The sequence below is a fragment of the Homarus americanus genome, unplaced genomic scaffold (assembly GCF_018991925.1).
Source record: "Homarus americanus isolate GMGI-L3 unplaced genomic scaffold, GMGI_Hamer_2.0 scaffold34739, whole genome shotgun sequence".
NCBI classification, from domain to species: Eukaryota; Metazoa; Arthropoda; class Malacostraca; order Decapoda; family Nephropidae; genus Homarus; species Homarus americanus.
The window spans coordinates 142295-168209 of record NW_024737434.1 but is presented as its reverse complement, the minus strand read 5'-3'; the positions used below and the strand labels follow the sequence as shown (position 1 = coordinate 168209).

The 25915-nt window shown below is 39.6% G+C and overlaps 1 protein-coding gene across 1 annotated transcript; it reads right to left on the bottom strand.

Moving 5' to 3' along the window:
- Positions 1-1900: 1900 nt before the first annotated feature.
- On the bottom strand, positions 1901-25915 carry LOC121873423. Its single transcript, XM_042377001.1, has 11 exons — positions 25714-25915; positions 10817-10918; positions 8556-8715; positions 7674-7813; positions 7395-7565; positions 6913-7068; positions 6474-6638; positions 6114-6218; positions 5606-5695; positions 4526-4778; positions 1901-4257 (listed from the first exon to the last, which is right to left on the bottom strand). Exons 2-11 carry the CDS (start codon positions 10877-10879, stop codon positions 4049-4051), a joined length of 1512 nt encoding a protein of 503 aa, XP_042232935.1. The 5' UTR covers positions 10880-10918; positions 25714-25915; the 3' UTR covers positions 1901-4048.

Sequence of the window (25915 nt, the reverse complement as noted above, 5' to 3'; positions counted from 1 at the left end):
TGTATTATTCGCTGGCAAATGATTCCTCAATAAGTGATGAGTTCGTCAGGTGATATTCTGTCATGATATTCTGGTCAGTACGAACCCAATATGGATGATTCTATCGGTGATGATTCGTCAAGTGTCGACACAGTGGGATGATTCCACAAGTGAAAATGATTCACAAGTGATTATTCTGTCAAGTAAATGACGCAAATAAGTGATATTCGTCAAGTGATGATTCCGCTGGAATGATGGTCGCCGGCAATGACTGGTTGGCGCAATGAGTCTGTCATATGGTCTCGTCAAGTGATGATTCGTCATGTAATTTATTCCGCCGCGATGAGTTCTGTCAAGTAGTATTTTATCAAGGGATGGTTCTGTCATGGACAGAGTTCCGTCAAGTGATGTTATCTGGCCAAGCAAATGAACCAGTCAAGTATTTATTCATTGCGATGACTTCGTCACAAAATATCGCACAAGGGAGGAGCTTGTTGGTGGGAGGAGCTTGTTGGAAGGAGGAGCTTGTTGGTGGAAGGAGCTTGTTGGTGGAAGAAGCGTGTTGATGGGAGGAGTTTCTTCAGTCACTTTGTATTCCAGGATGAAACTTGGGTACACCACTGATCCTAAAATCATACGAATAAAATAACAAGATAAATAAGTTCTCCATCCCTTCAGAAGTTCTGGATCAATAGCCTCTAGGGTAATGATCATAACGTCAGTGATATGGGGTATCGGCGGAGCATGGGACCTGAGTGAGCAACCGAGAACAAATAGTTAAAGAGCCGTGGGAATTCTCTCTCTCTCTCTCTCTCTCTCTCTCGATCTATATTGTGCTTTTTAGGGATAATCGTCTTTTTAAATCTTGAAATTTTTTAGTGTTTTTTACATAAGGAGAATTATTTGTGTTTATCTCTAAAGCAGCATGAAAATGACTACGTATATAACTAGTTTAAATTCACTTTATCTCGTCATCATTAATGGAACTGGTACTATATATTTATAGTTTGTATCATATTCTTCTACAATATTTATTCAACATTTAGAAAACCAAGAAATATTATGAAAATTCTCAATATCACAATTATCCCCCAAGACTCCGAATAATTATGGTTATTCCACTCATATTTTTCTCTCAATTCAAATGATAACTGAACAAAGTAAGTGAATATAAAACTAATGATTGGCATAACTTATCCAATGACATTTGATTCTTCTCTCATATCTGTAGGTCAGTAATTTACATCAATACTTAACGTAGCAAACTTTACGGAAAGTCGTTAATTTACTAAAAGTTCAAAAGAGTTTCTCGGTGATGCTGAGAAAATTAATGCTCGGTGAATTACAATGGGTATGAAACTAAACTCGTCTTAAAAAATGGTATTATTTTATTATTATGACTGACCTGCCCGCAGGAAGCATGTTACAGCAAATATAAAAATAATGAATAGTAATTATTTCTTTACACAATATGGCTTCGTTATGTAACAGAAAAGTTACTGTTGTGTTGGGTTAATTAAGGAATAAGAATACAATGTTCTGTTAAGTATTTATATGTGTACATGTCTGTATGTATGTATGTAGTGTACATGTATGAATGTATTTCCTTAAACGTTACATTGGTACATAATAGGGTCTGGAAAGTTGTATGTTATGTGTGCATATGAACACATTTACACACGTTTATACACAATTAAAAGTCATTTTACAAAACAATATACAAATAATCAGTAATTCAGGCTACATTAACTCAAAAAGACTAGCTGTATACCTCCTACAAACACTAACCTACATCAATTGGCCTGTGTTGGCTTTTTGACCATTGTTTTGTTGACATATGTGCCCCCAGGAATATCAAGACACGTATTTGTTTTTAAGTCAATTTTCTCTCTCTCTCTCTCTCTCTCTCTCTCTCTCTCTCTCTCTCTCTCTCTCTCTCTCTCGCACACTAAACACAATTTCCATTTCCACTCAACAAATCTTCTTATTTATATACGACAAACACAAACATTACTTACAGTGCAGCTAACAAAACAATTTGACAGCACATAACATATTATATCCTCCCTAATATACTTTTAAAAATTATTATATACAATTGTTTCATATGTTCAGAGCACAGAAAATATATTTACGTATTTCATAAAAGTTTGGCTGGGGCGTTACTCAGTTGTCTGCAGTGATTGGTTGATGGTGTGTTTACATCTATGTTGATTGGCTAATGGCATGTTTGCATCTGTATTGATTGGTTGACGGTGTGTGCGAGGAGAACGGGACATTGGTTAAATGGAGTAAATACACTCATTTTTGATAGGTCGATGGCGTGTTTACATTCTCGCTGATTGGTTTTAAAGGGGCATTCAATTCTCATCATTGGATAAATAGAATAATTTTTTTTCGTTCGTATTAATGTTAAACTCAAACCAATTTCACCAATCCAAAATTAAGATCATTTTTCCAATAGGTTTAACCAGAGTCACGACCAAGAGGGTTATCAGGGGTCTGTAGTCTCAATAATTCTTACGTTAAATTTTCCTATTAATTGAAGGTATAAGAATGTGCCTAACTGGTTGACCTAGACAAACAAAAATATCATTATAATTACACTAAAACTCTACCTGAAATTCACACACACACACACACACACACACACACACACACACACACACACACACACACACACACACACACACACACACACACGACAACAACCAATAAATAACAATAATCAGATCAAAACAAGATGAATTCTGATGAGCATTAACCAATTAAAACAAACAAACAAACAGACAAAATGATCAACAACAGACTATATAAACAACATAAAATATAAATACCTTGAAGCATAAAGCACAAATGTTAATACCCAACTTGTATATATATATAAATGACTCGATATACATTATGATACATACACACTGGAACCCACATACACATAACACCAGCCTAGATAATCACTAATTAAACACGAAATATAATAACATCATACAACACTTCAAAATTCACTCCAAAAAAAAAAATAATAGTTTGTTTTATCCTTTGTTTTGCCCTAGAGTGACCCAACACGATAACACAATTCAGAGGGTCATTATCTTCATGACCTTTACAAGACCGTCTCTATGGTAACTACCTTGATCATTGTGTTGTTATTATTTTACATATCTCGAAAATATCACACATACATATATCTCAAAATATCACATACTGAGTAAATATATACCGTAGATATATTGTTTTCTATGTACATATATTCGTTTTGGGGTTTGTTGATATTTATATGTTGTTTCTATACTATGGCAGATGGGGCCTATGTTTGACCAGGTGAGAAACCCTTTGACTCAGATAAAGTTATTGGCTATTTACCTTCCATTCATTTTTAATTACGTTACAATCGTAAATAACCCGTAGCATCACAACCACAAGGAGGGGTTTAAGTACACACACACACACACACACACACACACACACACACACACACACACACACACTCACTCACTCACACACATTAGTATATCAGAACGCATCTGATTGTATTGTGAATCATCTTTTAATTACACATATACTATCTCGTTCACTTATGTCACAACCATCACTACACAACAAGGAGAATTTCGTCACTCTAATTGTAACTCGTATATACTGTACATTTCTTATGGTAAGTTGTGGATCCTTCGTTAACTTGTTGTAACTATATGAAAAAAGATTAGTTTCTCCTCCTTCTTTCTGTTACTTTTCCGTTTTCTGTTTTTATTGTATTTTAGGGGGTACTTTTTTAGCGTCCTCAGAGATTGTAAGCCTTTGGTGAGACGATTTAGGTTCTCTTGTTGTTAGTGTCTCCTCTTCGTCTCTTCCTTATTTACTTATTTCTTCGTGACCTCTAAAGACCTCCTAGGATCTCCAAATCTCACCAAACAACCTCAAAGTGGTCTCCAAGATATCCTAAGAGTCTCTGAAATCTCTCCCTGTTATCTCCAAGTCTTCCTATGGCCTCCAAGAAGATCTAGATTAATCTGATTTTCAAGCTTGTATCACCGGGAGAACCACTCCCCCATCGCGCTCTTTCTCCCATTCAGAAGGTTTTGCCGGAGACGGTGCTGAAGGCGTGGAAGGAGGTGTCGGGTGGGTAGGTGGAGGAGGCGGAGGGGATGGTCCTGATTCGGATGCAGAGGAGAGCGGTGACCACGGACGACAACACCAGCACCACGAACATAACCACAAGACCTGCCACGAACGCCGACACGCTCATACACATGTCCCCGTTACCAGCCTCAGCTTCCTCTGTAATACACAAGACACGTACACAAGGTTATAATGTTGATGTATGTTAATTCCGGAATGCATGGAAATTGGAGTCATTCACAAGATATCTAAAGACTTACAAGACAAGCTAAGATATCGACATAGAGGTGAAAGTTCCAGACATTGTTGAGAAAGAGAAATTAAGAGAAATAGGCAGAGGAAACAGCCACAGACGCGAGGCAGATACAGAAGACATACATAGAAGTAAACTACAGACACAAGACAAGACAAGTGATAGCAGACGTACTGGTGACGAGGGTGATGGGAGTATCGCGTATGAGGGAGTAGTCCTCGGGAGAGATGACCCTCAGCCTTCTGGCCAGCCTCACAGGCTCAGTCACACTCTCGTTCTTACTGCCCCTCTTGTTGTTGATTCTGTTACTCCTGCTGCTGCCTAGGCCACCCGCGCCCTCCTCTCCCTCGTCTTCGCTTTCGTCCTGCCGCCTGCTGTCGTCTCCTCTGTGGCTGGATACTGGCAGGGAGCGCTTCTTACGACCTCCCTACAGGGCAAAGGGTCAACATTCATATTGATTGATTCACCCTGTTTGTAGAAGACTTCAGTGATCAGTAGACATTATGTAATAGACTTTCAATAGAATATAAACTTTTCAAACCATATAAATTATGTAAGAGAATCAGTAGCATCGCCAAGGTTCAACTCGATACTGTATATGTAAGCTGAAGATATGAATACGCATGCGTGAACATGTCTTGTTGTTGGGTTGGTTCATTCCAGTCGCTTTCCATATTTACCTTGCACCACTTTCCTTATGGGTCCACCCCTCTCCCTGCTTTCCTTCTTTGAGGTTTCTATGTCCCCTTTTTGTTCGTCACATACAAAAATAGTTGGGAAGAAAGTTAATAGATTTATAGATAAGTCACACCTCAACGTGATGGAAAATATCTATGACTAAATGGGAAATTACTTTTCTATTATTAATATTATTATTATCATCATCATCATTATCGCTTTCATTCTAAATGCTGTTCTCTCCTTTGGAAAATTATATTCACCATACTTGTATTTGTTAAGCTTTAACATCTACTGAAACTTATATTATTTATACCTATCTTTACCTCTACTTAAACCCGTACTTATACGTTAACTTGTCTTTGTACTTATATAGAGTTAAGGTGTTTGTACTTTATACACGCACTTAAATCTGTACTGTACTCACGTCGGTAATTCCAAACAAACTTTCTAAATATTTGTATATTGAGAGATAGCATTATAGAAGTGTACAGAGACAAGGAGTATGACAATATATGGAACATTATAATAGTGTTTTGTGGGTATGGAGGGGGTCGAAGGGTGTGATCGACTTACCCCGTCCTCAAGACACACAGGGCAGCCATCGGTACACAAGTCCACCTGGCACTCAATATACACGTCGTTCTTATCCGGGAACTTGAATGCCTGAAAAAATAAAAATAAATAAGTAAGGGTTTGGAACGAGCCGATCGGTGGGGAAGAGGATAAAAGTAAATAAATAAAATTAAAAAAAGCATAGATGATTTGCGGGTTTGGTCATAAACTTTCCACAATGTGCAATGAGGCGTATTTGAATAGAATCCCCTTTCACGTTCAAAGAAAATATTTTCAGGCGAATCAGAGAAAACGTATCAGGGATAACTAACATAGCCGACTACAAATAATAATCTTTACATCTACTTTTATTACTTTTACTTTTTACTTGTATTTGTCGAATCCTTTCTATATGGCTAAATAAGATTAGACTTTATTGAAAAATGATCGCGAAACAGCCTACGGTAATATATACATGATCAGAGTGTACTGTACTCACACAAACACGCACACAAAACTCTCTTCTCACCTGGAAGTGTGAGTACGATATGACAGACACCTGGGGGTTGCCCGTGTCCCTGGTCTTCTGCCATGATCCCAGTAGCTTCTTCCTGCTCCCCAGTACACACCCGTTCTGGGGGGGGAGAGAATGAGTCTTAGTTCTGGTGGTATAAGTCTAAGAGTCCAAGCGTCAAAAAGTTTCTGTACTATACGTTATTTTTTTTTCTCATTACTGGTGTGAAATGAGTTTTATCTAGTTAAGGCTTCTATGTAATATTGATGTCATATTACTGGTTATTTTTATTCCTCATCTTGAATCAGTCACTTGGAAGAGTTATTACATATCTAATTGTGAGAAGAAAACAACATACACAGCAGTAAGACTCACCTCGTCAGTAAGTTGGTAAGGGTTCTGGTGAGAGCCGTCGTGAGCCACACACTCCCTCACCAACAGGTCAGCGTTGGCGGGTCCTTCCACACCCACCACCATCGTCATTAGCTCTCCGATCTTCACCATACCTGAAGCAGACGGGGCGAAGGGGCCACGTCCGATCTGTTGAACGGAAGAGGTGCTTACACAGGAAGGAACTTATTAATTTGAGAGTCTTGATTTTTTTAACAGATAGTCGCGTGTTTCATTGACTCAGTTAATTAAACAATTACACATAATATACACCACAATGACTCACTTACTCACCCGCTGTCAACTTCTTGAGAGTCCATCTTTGACTGATAAATGATGCACCACTTATGACTTACCAAGACTCAGTTCACTTCCCTGTAACACTGCTCACCACTACCCCAGCAGTCACTCACTACACACTAACCTGAATATCGAGGGAGGCGGAAGCGATGGTGTCAGCAGAGAAGGAGACAACCTGTTGGTCCAGCATAGCCACGTTGAGGGCGGCGCTCACTCTGTGGGTTGAGTCACCTCCTGCCCCGTCGAACACACACCTCACACCTCTGGCTGTGTCCCATATCTGTAGTAGTGTAGAGTGTGTGAGTTATACAAGAGCTCCAGTGGGTGTAGAATATAACACAAGGACGATATTCTGTCCTACACTCCCCATAATATTGTAACCATCAATATTCTACATTAGGGTTAAAGAGACGATTTTTACAAGAGAGAGACACCAGATAGGAATGTTCCCCTCCACTGTCTGGTAACTGATGTATTAAAGTTTGTGTCTTGCTCCAACTCATCATATCTGCGTCTTCCTCTCACTACACCTGCAACTCGCCCTCATCTTCCCTGTGTCCTATCCACACCATACCTCCACGCACCCCTCCCCCACCCGCGCCTCACCTCCTGGATGCCGGGTTCGTTCTGGATGACGACAATGTTCTCGAGGTAAGAAGGTCCTCCCTGGGCCTCCACATACTGGGTGCCACACGTCCCCGCCACCATGAGGAACTCGAACTCCTGTCCTCCTGTGCCGTGAGCCACGTAGGTGCACTGTGGAGAGCTGTAGAAACCCTGGAGGAGACAACAACCTTCGTCAGGAGGTCGATTATTGCATATCGTGCGTGTAGACTACAAGGCAACATGGGTTCTCAGCTAGAGGAAGTTGAACGAGGGACTCACCTTGGCGTACATAATACCGTCAAAGGACCTGTCGAAGATAATCCTGACGTTCATCTGGTCCCTCTGACAGGCTACGTCCAGGGCCACCACCTGGGCCATGGCCACTCCTGGTTCCAGTGGCAGTAGGTTCCCCACCACACCTGTAACACAACTGTCATCAGTACCATGGTCAGCACGACACCCCACACCTGTAGCACATTTATCACCACTACCAATATAATCTTTCAGGTAGAAGGTGTGTCATAAGTCTTCGTGTGTGTGTGTGTGTGTGTGTGTGTGTGTGTGTGTGTGTGTGTGTGTGTGTGTGTGTGTTCACTAAACTTATCACTGAGCTTCTCTACCTTGTTATCCTTATTATTGGCGTTGTGTGTAGGTGGGGTGATCCTGACCTCCGCCACCCCTGACAACTATAATTATAAGCATTACAACAGCCAGTCCTCGGTAGCTGGGTGAGCTATCAGCCTTCTGTTATGGAATCGCTTCTACATCGACACTTAGAGCCTACAGAAGGCAGTACATTTGTGAATTTAAAATTATACTGAGAAGTTTGTTTTCAGTGGTAGATGTCTAACTCACTAACTTTAGCGCGAGTCTATGGCAGTCATGATAGTTCTTGGGCCCGTTGAGAGAGGAGGTGTGTCGACTTTAAATTATCTAAATAGTTGTCCCTCTGGCGTCTCCTAGTATCACTGCACCAAAAGGAAAACATTAAGATACAATGCATAATGGGCTACCTACTCCACTCCTCTTACCATTGTTCTCCTCTTCCTTTCCCTTCCACCCACTACCTCAAGTCCCAGAGCTCCTCACCCTCATTGCTACCTTTCACACGCCCCACCTTCATCCCCCTGTGGCCTTTGGTCTCCGGGTTCCTGGTCATACCTGAAGGAGACTGCAGCAGCTGGAAGTTGTCCTGTAGTTGCTGTTGTTGATCTTGTTGTGTCCCCGGGCGGTGTCTGAGACCAGGGGCGGGTAGGACATACGCTCTGGACTCCTCCTGGGGCATCGCGATGTTGTCCAGCGCCACCTCCGCGACACCCACCTGTAGGCAGAACACTCGAGTAAAACAACGTGACATGACAAAAGCTATCAATATACAGTACCTTAGAAAGTTGTGACGAAGAGGAGGACCAGGTACTGTTAGCCTGCACTGTCAGTTAAAATGGTGATCACTGATGACTCACTTAGTAGTTCTGAAATACTGAGGATCCGTCGATTATCACAACCGTCACACCTGGACCACTAAGTTACATATTTCTAATCAGTGGATTACCCAATACAGATCAAGTGTAAGAAAGATATTTGATTCAATGACATATTGGTATGTAATCCAACAAAACCTTTACATCTAACCTAATGATAGCGTCAGACAGTCATCGACCAGTTGACATACACTCCCGATAAAAGTAAAAGTGATTACATAGTTTACAGTTTACAGTAGTATGCCCAGTAATTGGCGTACGAAAGCTACGTTTTCTCTCACACGTTAGTTGAGTCGAGGTGAGGGGCTCCGTAAGCCTGACACACTTCTCCTGTGGGATATTTCCTTTAGCTACTAAACATGATGCGTAACTCGTTTATAATTTTCCCAATTGACTTTATAACTGCTCTACCCTGACAGTCTTGAATATCTCCCGGGTTTATTTTTCACTTGATGTGGTTAATGTGTTATGGTTGATTAGTAAATGGTTATTCTTTTCATACGGACACCAATGAAAATAATCTTTTGGTGGTTTTATTCGTCTATTATTAGTTAAATCTAGGTTTTAATCTTCATTTTTAGCTTCATTAGGACCGTGTCAGTACAGGAGAAAACTACATCGTCAGGAGAGAACCTGTTATGTGCCGTAGTGTCGCTGAACAACACCTTGCCCACGCAGGCGGAAATCGAATCCAGAATGATAGATTATTTTGGATCACCTGGATATTACCCAGCTTAGCTCACCTAATAATTAAACACACAGACGCTACCTAGGGTTAGGGTAAGATACGTTTCTTTACGTTAGGTTAGGTTAGGTTTGCTTAGGTTAGGTTAGCTGGGGTGCCAAAATTTTCTTTTATAAATCATCTTCTCTCATAATTTTGTCTGGTGCTGAGTGAACGTATCTAGTTAAGATATAATAAATATTGTTTTGCTATTTTCTAACGTTATTTGTGTACACTAAGTTAAGTGAAACAGTGAGGCACATTCTTACATATACGATTATAAGAGAATTTTCACCGCGTTGACCTTTATGAGACGTTCTCCTCACCCAGTACATGTCAGGGGGCGTGATGCTCTACGTCAGGGCCTTTGCTGCCAACCCTGACGAGGTCTGTCTCGTCGGAACACACTCATCTCTGTCCTCTGTATGTCTCGCTGAACTAGGCCATTAATCTCTAGCTGGGTGCACTATTACCAGGTCGTGGGAGGTGGGGGGAGGGGTGTGGCTCGTGTTTTTATGTGTCATCTGATAGCTTGTGATTTATGGCCAATACATTTAGTGTACTTCATAAAATTAGAGTTTTTTAGTGTAATATTAACAGCATTTCTTTATATTTTTTTTTTCATATATTCTTTGTATATTGACAGATAATAGTGTGGTATACAATACTTGGCCAGAGATTATAATTAAATTTCTTATTATAGCCGCCATAAGGGTTGAATCCTTACTAAGACGATCTAGTACACAGTAATATTTATCCATATTTATATTTTTTTTTAAGAAGCGTAGCAACGATCGTATCTAACTGGTTTCCTGTTGTAAAAAAAAAAGAAGTTTAGATTCTCGAACAGCAGCGGCTCATTCGCTAACCTACAAACATTAATCTTTTTAAATATATAGAATTTGTTTAGAATTATACAGCCTAGAGGCCTAAATGACACTGTATATTGTTTGTTCGCCAACCAGTCAAACTTAACTTAGAGACAGATAGACTAGAACAGACAGGAAGATGGAAAAACTGGTCGAAATATAGACAGTTGCAACGTACCAGAAGGAATTAGACGGGTAGACTCCAAAGGTAACCGAAAACAGACAGATAGACAAATTATTAAACATTACACACAAGTAGACTAAAATAGACAAAAAGCTCAGAATAAAATAAACGGAAATAGACAGGTAAACGGCAAAACTAGACAGAGAAACAGCCAGTGACAATACCTGATGGGTGACGTGGAGTAGCAGCATAAGGAACATGTGAAGACCCGTGCCGTCACCCCTCATACTGCCTTACACCACTCCACTACTCCTGTCACCTAATACCTGGAATAAGAAAAAAAAAAACAATATGAGACGTATTATAATTAGTATTGCGTTTCTTACATAATTATAATGAATATGGCGGCGTTTTAAGTGAAATGAAAGTATGTAGGTATGTACTGTATGTATGTATGTATGTACTGTATGTATGTATGTAACTGGTACACTAGATGCAATTTCGTATACGTAATTAGAGTGAAAAATACAGTTGGCAAGGTTAAAAAGAACATGTTCCCCTCCATTAGTGTTGGTGCAAATCCCTCCTTCCCTCTCTCCTTCCCTCCCTCCCTCCTTCCCTCTCTCCTTCCCTCCCTCCCTCCCTCCCTCCCCTCCTCCCTCCTTCCCTCCCTCCCTTCCTTCCCTCCCTCCTTTCCACCCTCCCTCCCACCCTCCACACTTTCTGCTGCATCTGCTGAATAATGTCTATGTACAATAGTGATGGTAAATTTGGTATGAGTTTCTATTTTCTTAAGTGATTTCTATTTCATTGTCTTCCTTTCAATCACAATATGTAATTTCTGTTTCATTTTCTGGTTGAGTTCATATGGTAATTTATTTAGTCAAGTACACGTGAAAGTGGGTCCCATATATACCTGACCCACCCTGTCCTAAGCCTTTATCATTGTATATCGTTAACTTTTATATATATTGTTATTTCAATTTGGTGATTTTTATTTAATTTTGTTTTTATTCCAACACTGCTCATTTTGTATTAGAGGTTCATTAGATGTACAAATTAGTTAACACACCCAAACCTATAACGTAACACAAGCCTAAGCTACTCTAAGCATCTATAGGTGTTATTTTGCTGCAACGAATCACTTAAACTTGATTCGTGTGTGTGTGTGTGTGTGTGTGTGTGTGTGTGTGTGTGTGTGTGTATGTATGTCGTGATCACAGCTGTTGCACGTAAACAATAACAGAGATTTGTGATTCATTAAATAGCGCGGGTAATTACCTCCCACACGAGACACATTACCGTAGGGAAAATGTGTTTATCGGTGCAATTACGAGTGAGAATAAAGGAGGGGAGAGTGGAAGAAGCAGAGATGAAAGGTGGTGATGATGGGAGGAGAAAAGGGAAGGAAATGGAAGGGGTGCAGTGAGCTACGAGGAAGAGGAAGATGACGAAAAGAGCAGAGATCCAGAAGAAGCAGAAGGAATATGGAAGAAACGTTGATAAAGAAGAGGTAAAAATATACTAAAGAATGATAAGAGGTGAACACAAAGGAAGAAAGGCAAACGACGATGATGAGAATGGAACTACCGAAGAGCAGACAGATGATAAAGAATTACAAGCACACGAGTATAGGAAAAAAACCAAACCAGGAAACCGCTAATATCCTTCTCCCGCCCAGCCTTCCCTTCCCTTCCCCGCAGATGAGTCACTGCACCATTACAAACCTCTAATTATAAAAGTTTGCCTCGAGAAAAAATATTAATTTCCTGAATGAGCGTGCTCTTGACGTGGCAGTGTTACCAAAGAAAAAAACAAGTCTGAAGAGGCTACGCTATAGTAGAAAGAATACGTAAAAACATATAAACCAATAAATAGATGTTATATTCCTTTGTTATTAACTAATTTGTCATAGACTTTATTGTTTGTATTCAGTGTGTGAATGTTATCGACTGCAATATGGGTTTTGGTGTAAAATATATAGCCGATGAAATTACATCCCAACGTCTCTCTCTCTCTCTCTCTCTCTCTCTCTCTCTCTCTCTCTCTCTCTCTCTCTCTCTCTCATTTCCACTAGTTTATTAAGGAAATTTCTAAAGGAAGGATTATTGCCAATTGTTTAACTCAACTCCCTATCTGCACTGCTTACTAGGTATCTATGGTAACGTACGTGTTTAAATGTGAAAAGATGAATAATATTTCATTGCAACGTTATTTAATTTTTTTTATGGCTTCATAGAGGTGAACCGCCCATCCACACACCCTGAATTTTCTCAACCAGTTCTTATATAGGTCCTTGTTCTCATCATTCAACTTTCTCTCTCCCTTTCACTGTCTTACCTTTGACATTTTCTGTCCTCTCATCGCTTTCCTCATTTTTCTTGCTCCGTTTCTCTGCCTTACCTTTCACCTTTCCCCCTCCTACACCTCTCATCACTCACCCTTCTTCCCCTTCTACTTTCTCCTCCAGTTTTCCTCCCATCTCCCGCTTCGTTTCTCTCCTTCCTACCACTCCCTCTTCTCTTCTCTTCTCCGCCCTTAATTACACTGGACGTTCATCACCGTGGATGATAGTTCTTAGCGTCACGACCCAACTTTCTACAGTTTAAGATTTATGTCTTCCGGTGGTCGAAGTAATAGTAATATAGAAAACGTCAACTAGAAATATTAAGGGGATAACTGCAATATTTTCGTTGTGTTTTTAATTGGTCTGTGTGAAGTAATACAGCTTACTCAAGAGACGTGTATAACGTTGTGATTTTTGCCCCTACCATAACTTTATTTATTTTATCATTAACTTAACTTTAAACTATGACATAACTAATACTTTATCATTAATTATTATTTTCTGTTCTTGTCTTTGTAATGGACTCAAATGATAATATTTATTGCCTCATGTTCAGTTTAAAAGCTGACTCACCATCATAATAATTATACTGTATATATACTCCACAGTCATCATCCTTATCTTCATCACTCTTGTTTATCACCTTTCACTATCAGCCTCACTATACAATCCGTTCAATAGAGGTTTCACTATAATTCATAAATAAGTTAATGTTAGGAGGAAACTACTGAAAAACTTAAGCATTTTTCCATATTGTTTTTAACTTTTGCCATTATAAGAACTTTTATGACGATGCTATTTGAATTTTCATGGGTTTGCTCTCGAGTTTTTGTTATCCAACCCTATATATATATGCTTTATATATCTCTAAAAAAGAATTAAGATCACCACTGAGAATAGAATAAGATCCTTAATGACAAAACAAATTAGTAAAATTTCTCGTGAAAGTTTAACTGAAGGTTCAAACTTAATGTTTCCCACAAACCACGTAGCCTGGCGCTCCTGGTTCCACTAGGCTCATGAAAAATTACTGGACCGGGTTTTATAAAGTTTTAAAAGCTTGTGTTATAAGATACGAAAACTTTTACTGTGTGTATAATAACCCTGGGGTGAGGTGGTCGAATAGAGACATACAAAGCTCTCCTCCTGCACTGGTTCGATCCTGGAACACCCCCAGTCCACTTTACAGATGGGGAAATGCATGCGGTCGAGTGCAGTGCCGGCCACTTTGTCTCTTTGTTCAGTATTGGGTGTACAACTGCTACCAAGTCCAATGGGATACACTTTCATAATGGTTTCTAAAAGACGTTTATTAAGTAACCGATGTTGTTTAATGGAGAAACATAGATTTGGTGAACTGTGCTCACCAATTTGTCGTTCAAGTGCCTGAATCTACAACACGATTAAGTAAAGCAGATGACCTTATTATTTGAAGCGTTGATTTAAACAAGATAATTACTTAGACTTGATGTAATACCCTATCAGTTTAATGAGTGTTCTGTTGTATTATTAAATGAGTCTGGTTTAGATGTTACTGTTGTCTGTGTGGATATAATAACTGGACTAGATACGCTATATTTCTACTAAACTAATTGTGCCATTGTGTTGAAAAATATATATATTATATTCCTATATGAATAAAGACATTTTACGGTATTGATATAGGCTATTGAAATACTTTACCAGGTATTACAACGTTTTTAAATACGGTATTATAAGATATTGTTTTTTTCAAGTTTCATCGCTCAAAAGGCTCAGTAATGCCAATACAGTACTGTAAATCATTTTGCATCTGCATTATTCTAACTAATTAAACTGCTTCATTTTTAATAATTCCAATTACATGTGGGGCTAGGCACGTAATTAAACCTCATCCACGCAAAAATTAAACTAGTCTGCTTCTCTTCCTCCTCCCGCCGTTGCTGCTTGAACTGGCGAAACTAGACGCTATTTTCGCCTCATGTCAACAAAGCAGCGAGCCCCTGACGTTCACTGGGTACATAAGCTCGACTCTCGCGTTAATAACACGATAAGTAAACATATATTGATTTAGCCACTTCATCATAGCTCAGGGAATGTAATGATGAACAACTGTCGAAAATCATCGTTAACAGAATATTTACATACTTATTGCGTTCTAGACAACCTAACTACAATACTACATTATTTAATACAATACCCGTGTTGACAAATTTGACTTTAGGTCATAAAATTAGGTTTGGTATTTTATGGTATTATTCGGTATAGTAATGTGAGGTTTCATTATAATATGTATTTAGATACCGTACACGTGTTCTTTAAGGCAAGGAAAAGTTTATAGAGACCTAGAAACACACACCTACACACACAACCAGACAGACACCCTCTCAGACACTTACACAGACAACCAGACACACACACCTAGACAGTCAACCAGTCAGACACCCAGACTCACTCAGACACCTACACAGACAACCAGACACACACACCTAGACAGTCAACCAGTCAGACACCCAGACTCACTCAGACACCTACACAGACAACCAGACACACACACCTAGACAGTCAACCAGACACCTAGACAGACAACCAGACACACACAGACTCAACCTCAGACACAGACTACTTACAGACAACCAGACACACACACCTAGACAGTCAACCAGTCAGACACCCAGACTCACTCAGACACCTACACAGACAACCAGACACACACACCTAGACAGTCAACCAGTCAGACACCCAGACTCACTCAGACACATACACAGACAACCAGACACACACACCTAGACAGTCAACCAGTCAGACACCCAGACTCACTCAGACACTTACACAGACAACCAGACACACACACCTAGACAGTCAACCAGTCAGACACCCAGACTCACTCAGACACCTACACAGACAACCAGACACACACACCTAGACACATCACCATAATACGCTCGAATCCCAGCTAGCAAAAGCACTCAAAATATTCTGCATTTTCTAGAAAGTGAGAAAATTCCATATGTATCATCCAAAAAATTATCATTCCAGCTGATTTATGAAGTAAAACTGCATAATAAAAATGACTCCTGGCATGAAATGAAAACTTTCTTATCATGGGAAACCTGACATGTCAAAAGTGATATATTTACGGTATATTTCATGTTGACACTCGTTATACTAAGGCTAAAACCTTGATTAAATATACGGAGATAACTTTCTATATAGATCTGTCACGTTAAGTAGTTTTTGTTGTCCTTCCATCAGCATTGAACAAATGTCATCATTTTTCATATAGGATTTCCTGTGGCGAGTAATTTTAATCTAGGTGGTAAGTTTTAAGTTAACAGACCTGTAAATATGTCAACAATTCGAAAATACAGCGATACAATGTCTTTTTTTTTTCAATTTGTTTAAGAGATGAAAGAATTGAAGATTTCATGATGATTGTGCCGTCCACTTGATGCCAGACTTGTGCAGCTGTCGACGGAAGAGAGACACACCAGAACGAAACTTGCGATAATTGCGGTAATTTCCTCTTGGGCGACCAGACATTTTCATGCATATATACGTATTGTATTGTCAATATTTCCGTACAATGTTTCGTTAGGTTTAATCAAATATCAGCCAAAGGAATTAAATATCTTAGGTTTGTTGAAAGTAAAGCAACGTAAATATTGAACAAAATTATGTAACTCAAAGCCTTGCAACATAGGCTAGGTTACGGTGCTTTCGGTAGAGTAGTATTTCTAAATAAATGATAAGTATTGGGTGAGTTTCCCTGGCGTTCATCTCTACGGTCATTTAATGCCAGGGGAGAAACTAAACTCAACCCCGTGTATGGCAACATCGGAGAAAGTTGCTGAAAGTTACCAAGTGTCGCTGTTTATGATTTACCCGCCCATAACACGTGATATATTTTCCTTTATTTTTGACGTTCAAGGCCTGATTTCCCAAACTGAAGTGGTATTTAATAAGTAAAATTCACCCCCAATACATCAAAAACCTTAGAAGATTTAAAAGTTCCATATAAATACCCAAGGTTTCGTTGTGTCAGGTGTGAGTTTCCCGGGGCCGAGGTGGATGATCTGAGCCGCCAATTTGAGCCAGACTCTTTCCTTCATGTTCCTCTTTAGTTTCTTTTTTTTCCCCTATAGCTGAAGGCGCTTTTCCCTTATTAAACCTTATGAAAATTGTTTCGCTCAATATTTTCTCATAATGAATGCAGGGATTATTTTTCTTTTACCAGTTTAATCCACCAGAAAGAGTAAAATACGATGACTTCAGTTCCCTGTGTTTTTGCTTAATTAAAAAAAAAGCGCGAGATTATGCAAGAGGAATTTCTACGATTACTTTCACTCAGTAGGAGAGAGAAAGGCACTGGGGAAAATATGTTTTACCTGGATATTTATTTTTACGAATGAGTAAACAAAAACAGACGATATCAACAAGGGATGTGAGAAAGCAAGCAAACAGTGAGTCAAAACATACACTCACAGATATATACACAGTTATAAACACACATAGTCATAATACCGACACAACATACACACGGACGCACTGATAATGATATGTAAACACGCTGGGAGAGACAAACACAGACACTAAAGAATGTACAGGTGACAGTGTGTAAGAGAGAGAGTGTGTACTTTTGTGATTTTGTGTGTGTACAGTAAACTTTACGTGTACACAATGTTGTGAGTGACATACATACTGTATATTGATTGGCTGGAGGATTATGACGTCATGTTTCTACAACAGACCTTACGCACTAATTAAACTTAACCTAATTATCCTAGAATAGGTTAAGTTAGGTTGGTCATTTTGCGTTAAATGAGGTTAAGTTAGGCTGAATCATTTTAGATGTGTTAGATTTTATTTGGTTAATTCTCGTAATCCTAAAGTAATGTAAGAATCATGACGTCACACATGCCAACCAATTACGCGGGAAAACCTTTATACCTGTCTCGTATGTAAAGCTCTTCAGAAAAAAAAAACAACACTTTCTCTATCCCTGGGAGGAGGAGAGGTGTACCAAACCGGTCACCGCCAACTGGTCGCCCCACAAGATTTCACTTTCTCAGTTGACTAAACTCGTCCCGCCTCAGGCACTAAGTCACTGAGTCAACGGCAAGTATCAGCTTCCCTTTCTGGTAGCGCCGCAGGTTCCAATAATGTAATGCATACGCCGTCTTTATATATTGGATTATGCCAATTAGGTTTCAAGATCGAGATTATTATTATTATTATTATTATTATTATTTTTATTATTATTATTATTATTATTATTATTATTATTATTATAGCTGTCATTGCTATTATTATTATTATTATTTACGTCCTATTTTTTTCCCGCGTAAACTTAGCTTCATTTATCGTACTCAAGATGTTATCGTACGCCTTCTATCAAGATGTCGAACTCACAAGGTTATCGTATTCCTAGGGATATATAGTCATAAGTATAGTTATTGTACTCATGGGATTAAAGTTACAATAATCAAAAACTGACAACTCATGTTTCATGTTTACAGCAGTTGCCTATTGGTGTAATTAATAAGATGTAGGGCAGAGAGAGAGAGAGAGATTGAGAAGAATTATAAAGAATGGAGATATGTGAAGAGGAATTTAATAGAATGAGGAAGAATGAAATGGATGTAGCAAAATGAGGAAGATTGAAGATGATAAATGAAGCATAATGATGAAGAATGAAGATAAACAATAAGATAATAACGAAAGAATGAAGGAATAATAATAAATACAAAAAAACAGCAATAAAAAACGAAGATGAACAACAGAAGTGTGATAAATGAGTGAGAATTACCAAACGACAAAGAATGAGAGACACATAGACTGACAGAGATAGAGAGTGACCTACTGACACCACAACTTCCTGATAAGTTAATACTACCAGTTAATGACAGTCAAGGCCGAATTAAATATCGTCCCCAGCCAGTCTAAACATCTCTCATTGACCTCTTGACATCAGACTTTGACCTACATTACGTTAGGTTGACCCTTTAAGGACGAATGGAGTTAAGCCATCGTATTCAGTGAGTTAAATATTAAAAATATTAAAATGTCGTTTATTAAAGGGTTATCATCTTAGCACGGTGGTTTAACGAGTTGAGGGTGATGTTTGAATCCCTTAAAGATGATATAACCATTTAATGATTATAGTTTAACCCTTTAACTATTATTTAACCCTTTACGGATGATGGTTTAGCCCTTTGAAGACAATTGATTAGCCCTTTGAGGATGATATTTTAAACTATCGTCCTAAGGGTAAAAACATCATCTTCAAAGGGTTAAACAGTCGTTCTCAATGGGTTAAATTCATATATTACCACATCCCAGACCTGATATCACTTAAGTGCATCTCCCAGGCGGCTAATATCTCGATCACTCTCTCATCCAATACAAACCATCATTCACCGGCGATCATTCACGCGGTGTATGGTGTTGATCTATGGCCATTGTGAGTGATATTTAAGGCCCAGGGTGAATTAGTGGTCAGAGACGTGTTTTAGAGACGGGAAGATTTCACTGTGGAGAGTTTGTTTATGTTGAGATAACTTCAGGTACGCAGTCGTGATGTTGTAATGTATTTTGCTATGCTTCAACATCTAAGGTCAGTAAGCGCGTGTTTCAATGTAGTAAATACACTATATAAAGGGGAAAATCTAAACTATTTACGTTTTTTAACATCCCTGATTAATAACGTATTGGGGGAGATTTGTCGATTAATTAAAATTTCGATTAGCCAAGTTTCAGCTGATGTAGAAAACTTCAGACGAACATGGTCGTGAGCGAGAGCAGACGCTGAAAATACCTGATGTTTGAATTGTTCTATCACTAATTCAGCTCGTCTTGGATAACTTTGGTAATTACATTTTTTCTTCTTTTTTGGGGTGGTAGATTTTTTGAAAAGTTTGGATGAAAGATTTTTATTAGGTGTGTCTCAGTCTTAGAAAACCGGTTAGACGTTTAGAAAACTTGGGAGGAGCCGGAGGTGGTGGATAGGTGGGCGGGGCGTGGCGTCAGTTGTCAGTGTTGCCAGATAGAGACGCTGCTTGGAAGCCTTGACATTCACCACGCCAAGCACGTTATTTCCGCCTCGTATAATAATTAAGGTCTCGTTCGCCACACGCCTACGCCAGTACTGTATTCTAAGAACAACGCAATTAGGAAACATCCTAATCTTTTTTTCTTTATTTTAGCTTCTCCACCAGGGCACATCCCTGCACACCCCTACTTTCATTTAAAACTCTCCCCACACACTTCTTTCATTTGGATCTTCTTACATACCTGATGCTTCTTTTTTTCATTAAGTACTTCTACACACTTTCTTCTTTCATTTGCAATCCTCTCTCTCTCTCTCTCTCTCTCTCTCTCTCTCTCTCTCTCTCTCGTCTCCCATGAAGAAATTACCTTCTTCTACAGCCGATTTCACTTCTGTCGTATTGAACTATCTCAAAACTCAACCCACAGCCTTAGTTAACTCACCCTGATCTAACCCAGCCTAACTTAACTTAACCCAGCCTGTCCTTATCTAACCACACATTACTTATTCAAACATAACCTAACCCAATTATCATAAGACCCAAATACAGGTATGTCTAACTTTGACCAGGAAAAACCAAGCGACCAGTTGTATGGGTGATGATGACGATAATTATAATGATGATAACGAGATTGATAATAATGACAATAATGATGAAAGTGATAATGAATATATTTTAACAATGACGATAATAACAATGATAACTATAATGGTGATAATTATAATAGTGATTGGTATCGCTCTTGAGTAAAATATTCTATACAGATAAACTCCCGGGGGCGCCGCCTGGTACAGTTCTCACAGGGGTCGTGACGATAATTGTTTTGATAACAGGGAGGTTAGGGATCACTTCTCTTTAACTGTTCTACCTGTGTCCTACTTTGTTTACACGAGAAGTAACATAAAATATAATGAAACTATTTACCATTTGATTTTGTTCTCCGCTTAGGGGGAATATAGTAGTTACAGAGTTCATCCAGAAATAACCTTTGTGGATTTGTGTACTGCCAAATGAAACTGTATGTACGATTTTATTTTCCATTTTACAAGAAATATGATAAAAGTGGCGTGTTTTTTATTCAGTCGAAATTTGTTCTTTCTGCTTAATTTCTTCACCTAAGGAAGTAAGAGTTTATAGATAATACTACTGTAAGAGTAAGTTTTCGTATGCCCGGCCTCGCAACGGATGTTATGTGTGTTTCCACCGCACCAAGCCCTCGGTGAAACTCCCATTTGGTGGAACAATGAGCCAGTCCCCCCTCCCCTTCTGAACTTCCCTTTACCGACAAGAAAACTCTCAGGATATAACGCTAATTTTGTTATTGTCTCGTAATTACCCTGGCCAGTGACACATATTCAGGGGACTCTAGCAGCCAGCCCTTGTACTCGACTCTAATAGGCAAAATACAATCTATATTAGCGTCAATCCCTACTGGCAGTTCTCAGGGGTCTCTATAGCACGCAGCCTCTACATACTACAACTCGTAAATAACCTTTGTTGTGCAACTTCTACACGATACAGTCTCTACAATACACAATCTAGACACACTACTGAATATAATTTTCGTTAACTGTTCGACCTTCTGCTGTACAAAACACTGAACCTCTCTCTCTCTCTCTCTCTCTCTTTCTCATAGACAAGTAGGGCTTCTCGTATAAATTGAGGTCTTTATACAGATTAAAAGGAGTCCCTGTGTGACTTTAGAGTTCTACTTGCGTGCTATTTAAAGACACTACACGGGGTGCCAGGTAGAGATATATCTCAATAGGTGCCAATTAAAGACTTTGAAATGGGTGCCGATTATGTGAGTGGTTACCAGCTGAAGTATTTATGCGGGAGGGTCGGGAGGGTCAGTTGAAAGGGGTAGGGAGGGGGTGTGGAGGGTCAGTTGAAGGAGGTAGGGAAGGGTTGGAGAATCGGTTGAAGGAGTTGAAGGGGTAGGGAGGGGTGTGGAGGGTCAGTTGAAGGGAAGGGGGTGTGGAGGGTCAGTTGAAGGGATAGGGAGGGGTGTGGAGGTCAGTTGAAGGGGTAGGGGGTGGAGAGGGTGTGGAGGGTCAGTTGAAGGGATAGGGAGGGGGTGTGGAGGTCAGTTGAAGGAGGGGGTGGAGGGTGTGGAGGGTCAGTTGAAGGGATAGGGGGGTGGGAGGGTCAGTTGAAGGGGTAGGGAGGGTGTGGAGGGTCAGGTTTGAAGGGATAGGGAGGGTGTGGAGGGTCAGTTGAAGGATAGGGAGTTGGAGAATCAGTTGAAGGGGAGGGGTGGAGGGTCAGAAGGGTAGGAGGGGTGTGGAGGGTGAAGGGGTAGGGAGGGGGTGTGGAGGGTCAGTTGAAGGGGTAGGGAGGGAGGGTCAGTTGAAGGGGTGTGGGAGGGTCAGTTGAAGGGGTAGGAGGGGGTGGAGGGGTGTGGAGGGTCAGTTGAAGGGGTAGGGAGGGTGAAGGGGTGGAGGTCAGTTGAAGGGGTAGGGAGGGGTGGAGGGTAGGGGTAGGGAGGGTGTGAGGATCAGTTGAAGGGGTAGGGAGGGTCAGTTGAAGGGGTGAGAGGTGTGGAGGGTCAGTTGAAGGGTAGAGAGGGGTGTGGAGGGTCAGGAAGGGTAGGGAAGGGGTGGGAGGGTCAGTTGAAGGGGTAGGGAGGGTGTGGAGGGGTCAGTTGAAGGGGTAGGGAGGGGTGTGAGGATCAGTTGAAGGGGTAGGGAGGGTGTGGAGGGTCAGTTGAAGGGGTAGGGAGGGTGTGAGGATCAGTTGAAGGGGTGGAGGGTCAGTTGAAGGGGTAGGGAGGGATGTGGAGGGTCAGTTGAAGGGGTATGGAGGGGTGTGGGGTGGGGTAGGAGGTCAGTTGAAGGGGTAGGGAGGGTGTGAGGATCAGTTGAAGGTGAGTGGAGGGTGGTAGGAGAGGTCAGTTGTGGAGGGGTGGAGGGTCAGTTGAAGGGTGTGGGGATCAGTTGAAGGGGTGTGGAGGGTCAGTTAAAGGGGAGGAGGTGGGTGAATATGAGTTAGTTATCTAGGCAGGTGAGAGTGAGCCAGGTAGCCCACACCTGGTCTGTCTGGTTGTCTGTCAATTCATCTATCTGTCTGCTTATCAGGCTTTCTCTCATTTGCATAAGGTGCCCCGTCTACCACACACACCTCCATCTGGCTACACACTCGTAGAGGAGGGAGAGGGTGGGGGGTACCTCTCAATATCCAATCCCTGGCAACACTGTAAATGGCAACAGGTAGATATTAGGGTAAAATCTCTCTCTGGCAACACTTAGATGGATAGGGTAAATCCCCCTAGGTTTCTTAATCCTTCTCAGAATCGTGATGGTGGTGGTAATGGTGGTGGTGATATTGGTGGTAGCAGTGGCCATGGTGTTTGTAGCGAGTCATGGTGGTAGTGGTGATGATGGAAATGATAATAATGGCGGTGGTGGTAGTAGTGGTGATGGTGGTAGTTGGTATTAGTGATGGTAGTATATGTTAGTGGTGATTGTGGTAGGAAGAAGGTGTTTACGTGCTGTGTCGTGTGCCCACAACATGACCATCTTGTGTGTCTGTCTCACCGCACTTTCTCTTGATGCGGTGAGGTGATATTTTGGTCTCTCACTCTCTCTCTCTCTCTCTCTCTCTCTCTCTCTCTCTCTCTCTCTCTCTCTTTCCGTCCGTCCTTCTGTTTCCAAAATATACCACGAAATTTTACAGCGTGTTCAGATGTCATAGATATATTGTGATTGAAATATTAATATTAATCATATTTCACGACTCATTCACCCAACGTCGGTATCAATTTCACATGATCTTTGCAAATGTATCTACAGTAGCTGTGAGTACAAATAATGCTGCTTTATTTTATATTAAGAGATTGTGTGTATTTTAAGTGAGAAACGTTGGTGAATTATTGTAAGTTGGTTATGAAGATCTTCCTCAACGCCGTCAGCACCAAACGGAGCAAAAAGTGGTTAGAAAACTGTCATATTTTACTTACCACTGTGAGTCAATACTCCCGGTTAAGCCGCCAGCCCCCTGCACATTTTATGATATACTGTAACCTGGAACTGTTAAATATTCTCTTTAGGATGGAACTCTTTAAAAATTAGATGGATAACTAAATGATATTTTAGTCTAATTAACCAGTATTTTTTTTTTTTCATTTCAAAAGTATTCCAATATTATTTAAAGCCAAGACGAGAAATTTTGCCGGTAAAACAGCAGGGAGACGTGGATTGGCTGGATTTATTAGAGGCTCAACCAATCATCTTAAGATCTTACACACGATAAGAAAACATACTATGAAAACATCTCCCTCCTACGTCATAAATTTAAGATACGTATTCCTACCTTTATGAATCAAAACTATACTAAATTAACGAGAAATTCCTCCACTATTTTCCATTCAGTCACTTGATAAAAAAAAAATTAATTAAAATCTCCAAGAAAAGAGTCCCGCCATAGATAAGACAGACAGACAGACAGAATCCGAGGAAGTTATGTTAGAACAGGTTATCCCAGTGACCTTCTAGGAAATAATTACAGTATTACCAACACGAGCTCTTGGTTTCTATAGCCGGATGTAGTCTGATGGTATATATAGCCGTGACCCCGTGTTGCAATAAATAGATACAGATTATAGAAATATTTATATACCATTTTATGTTAATTTATAGGCGGTCTTCATTATAGGTATTTATTGGTATTTATGTCTACATACTACATGTGTACGTAATGCGTATGTATGAATAGTATACATAGCCTACATATGTCTGTGAACAATATAATTAAAGTTAACCTTCTAGCAATACACAAACATGAAAATAATATTTATAAACAAATAAACTCATAAGACTTACGTACAAACAAATAAATAAACACAATAAGACCTAGATACAAACAAAGAAACAATCACAATAACCAGACCCCCAAAACAAACACGTGACAAATTATAATCAAGACAAACGAACACAAATAAACAATAAACAAAAAACAACTAAACACAAACATGCTTCAATACAAACGTACGAAGTATATAGACTAAAACAAACAAACAAACAAATATACAGGAAGTAGGTAAACACGTAAACAAAACACTGTGGTATTTAAAAATGGCTGACCTACTGCTGGCTGCTTCCTTCATAACTACTTCCGGGCACTTTCTTCCCTCTATTACTCCTACTTACTCTAGTTCCCGACTGTTGGCTTTCTTTATCTGTTCCCTGAATATGCTCCTGCTACTTACTTTAGTGCCTTAAGTAATTTCATGTTACTTTGCTTTTTTTATTTGTATTATTATTATTATTATTATTATTATTATTATTATTATTAGTTTTAGTGTTATCATTATTGTTGTTTATACTATTAATGCTATTATTATTATTATTATTTGTTCTGACTAGGTATATGTACTTATATTTTCTCATTCATCATAGTTAGTCATTAAGGAGGGTTGGTGAGAGCCAACTTACAAGTTCAGTGTTAGTGGAGGAGGACTTGTGTATAATGAGACGTCTCCAATAGTATCTTAAGTTGTGAATATCTTATAATGATGAATTGTTTTAGTCATTGTAATGTTAAAGTGACGTTCATGTATGCAAAGATTTTTTATTAGATTAATGATAAAAATAATATATATATTTTTTGGTATTATAAATTTGCTTGGGACATATTTAATAGTTTAATTGATGTTTACTTGTGACGATTTAAATTTAAAGTCGATTGTGTTTTGTTGACCTGGTGTTCATGTTTAAAAAAAATTAACTAATCTATGGATGGTACTTACTTATAGCGGGGACAGCACTCAGACGAATTTGTTTCTCAGGGTTTCAACACTGCGACAGAACACTAATGTGACTTTTTTTTTAACGGGATGGAAAACAGCAAAAAATTTAGTATCGTGACCACGTGCCAGCAGTCAAGAGGCACAACTGTGGACGTGTTCCCTTCACAGCGTCCCAAGTAAGACTAACCCTCCCACGCCTCAA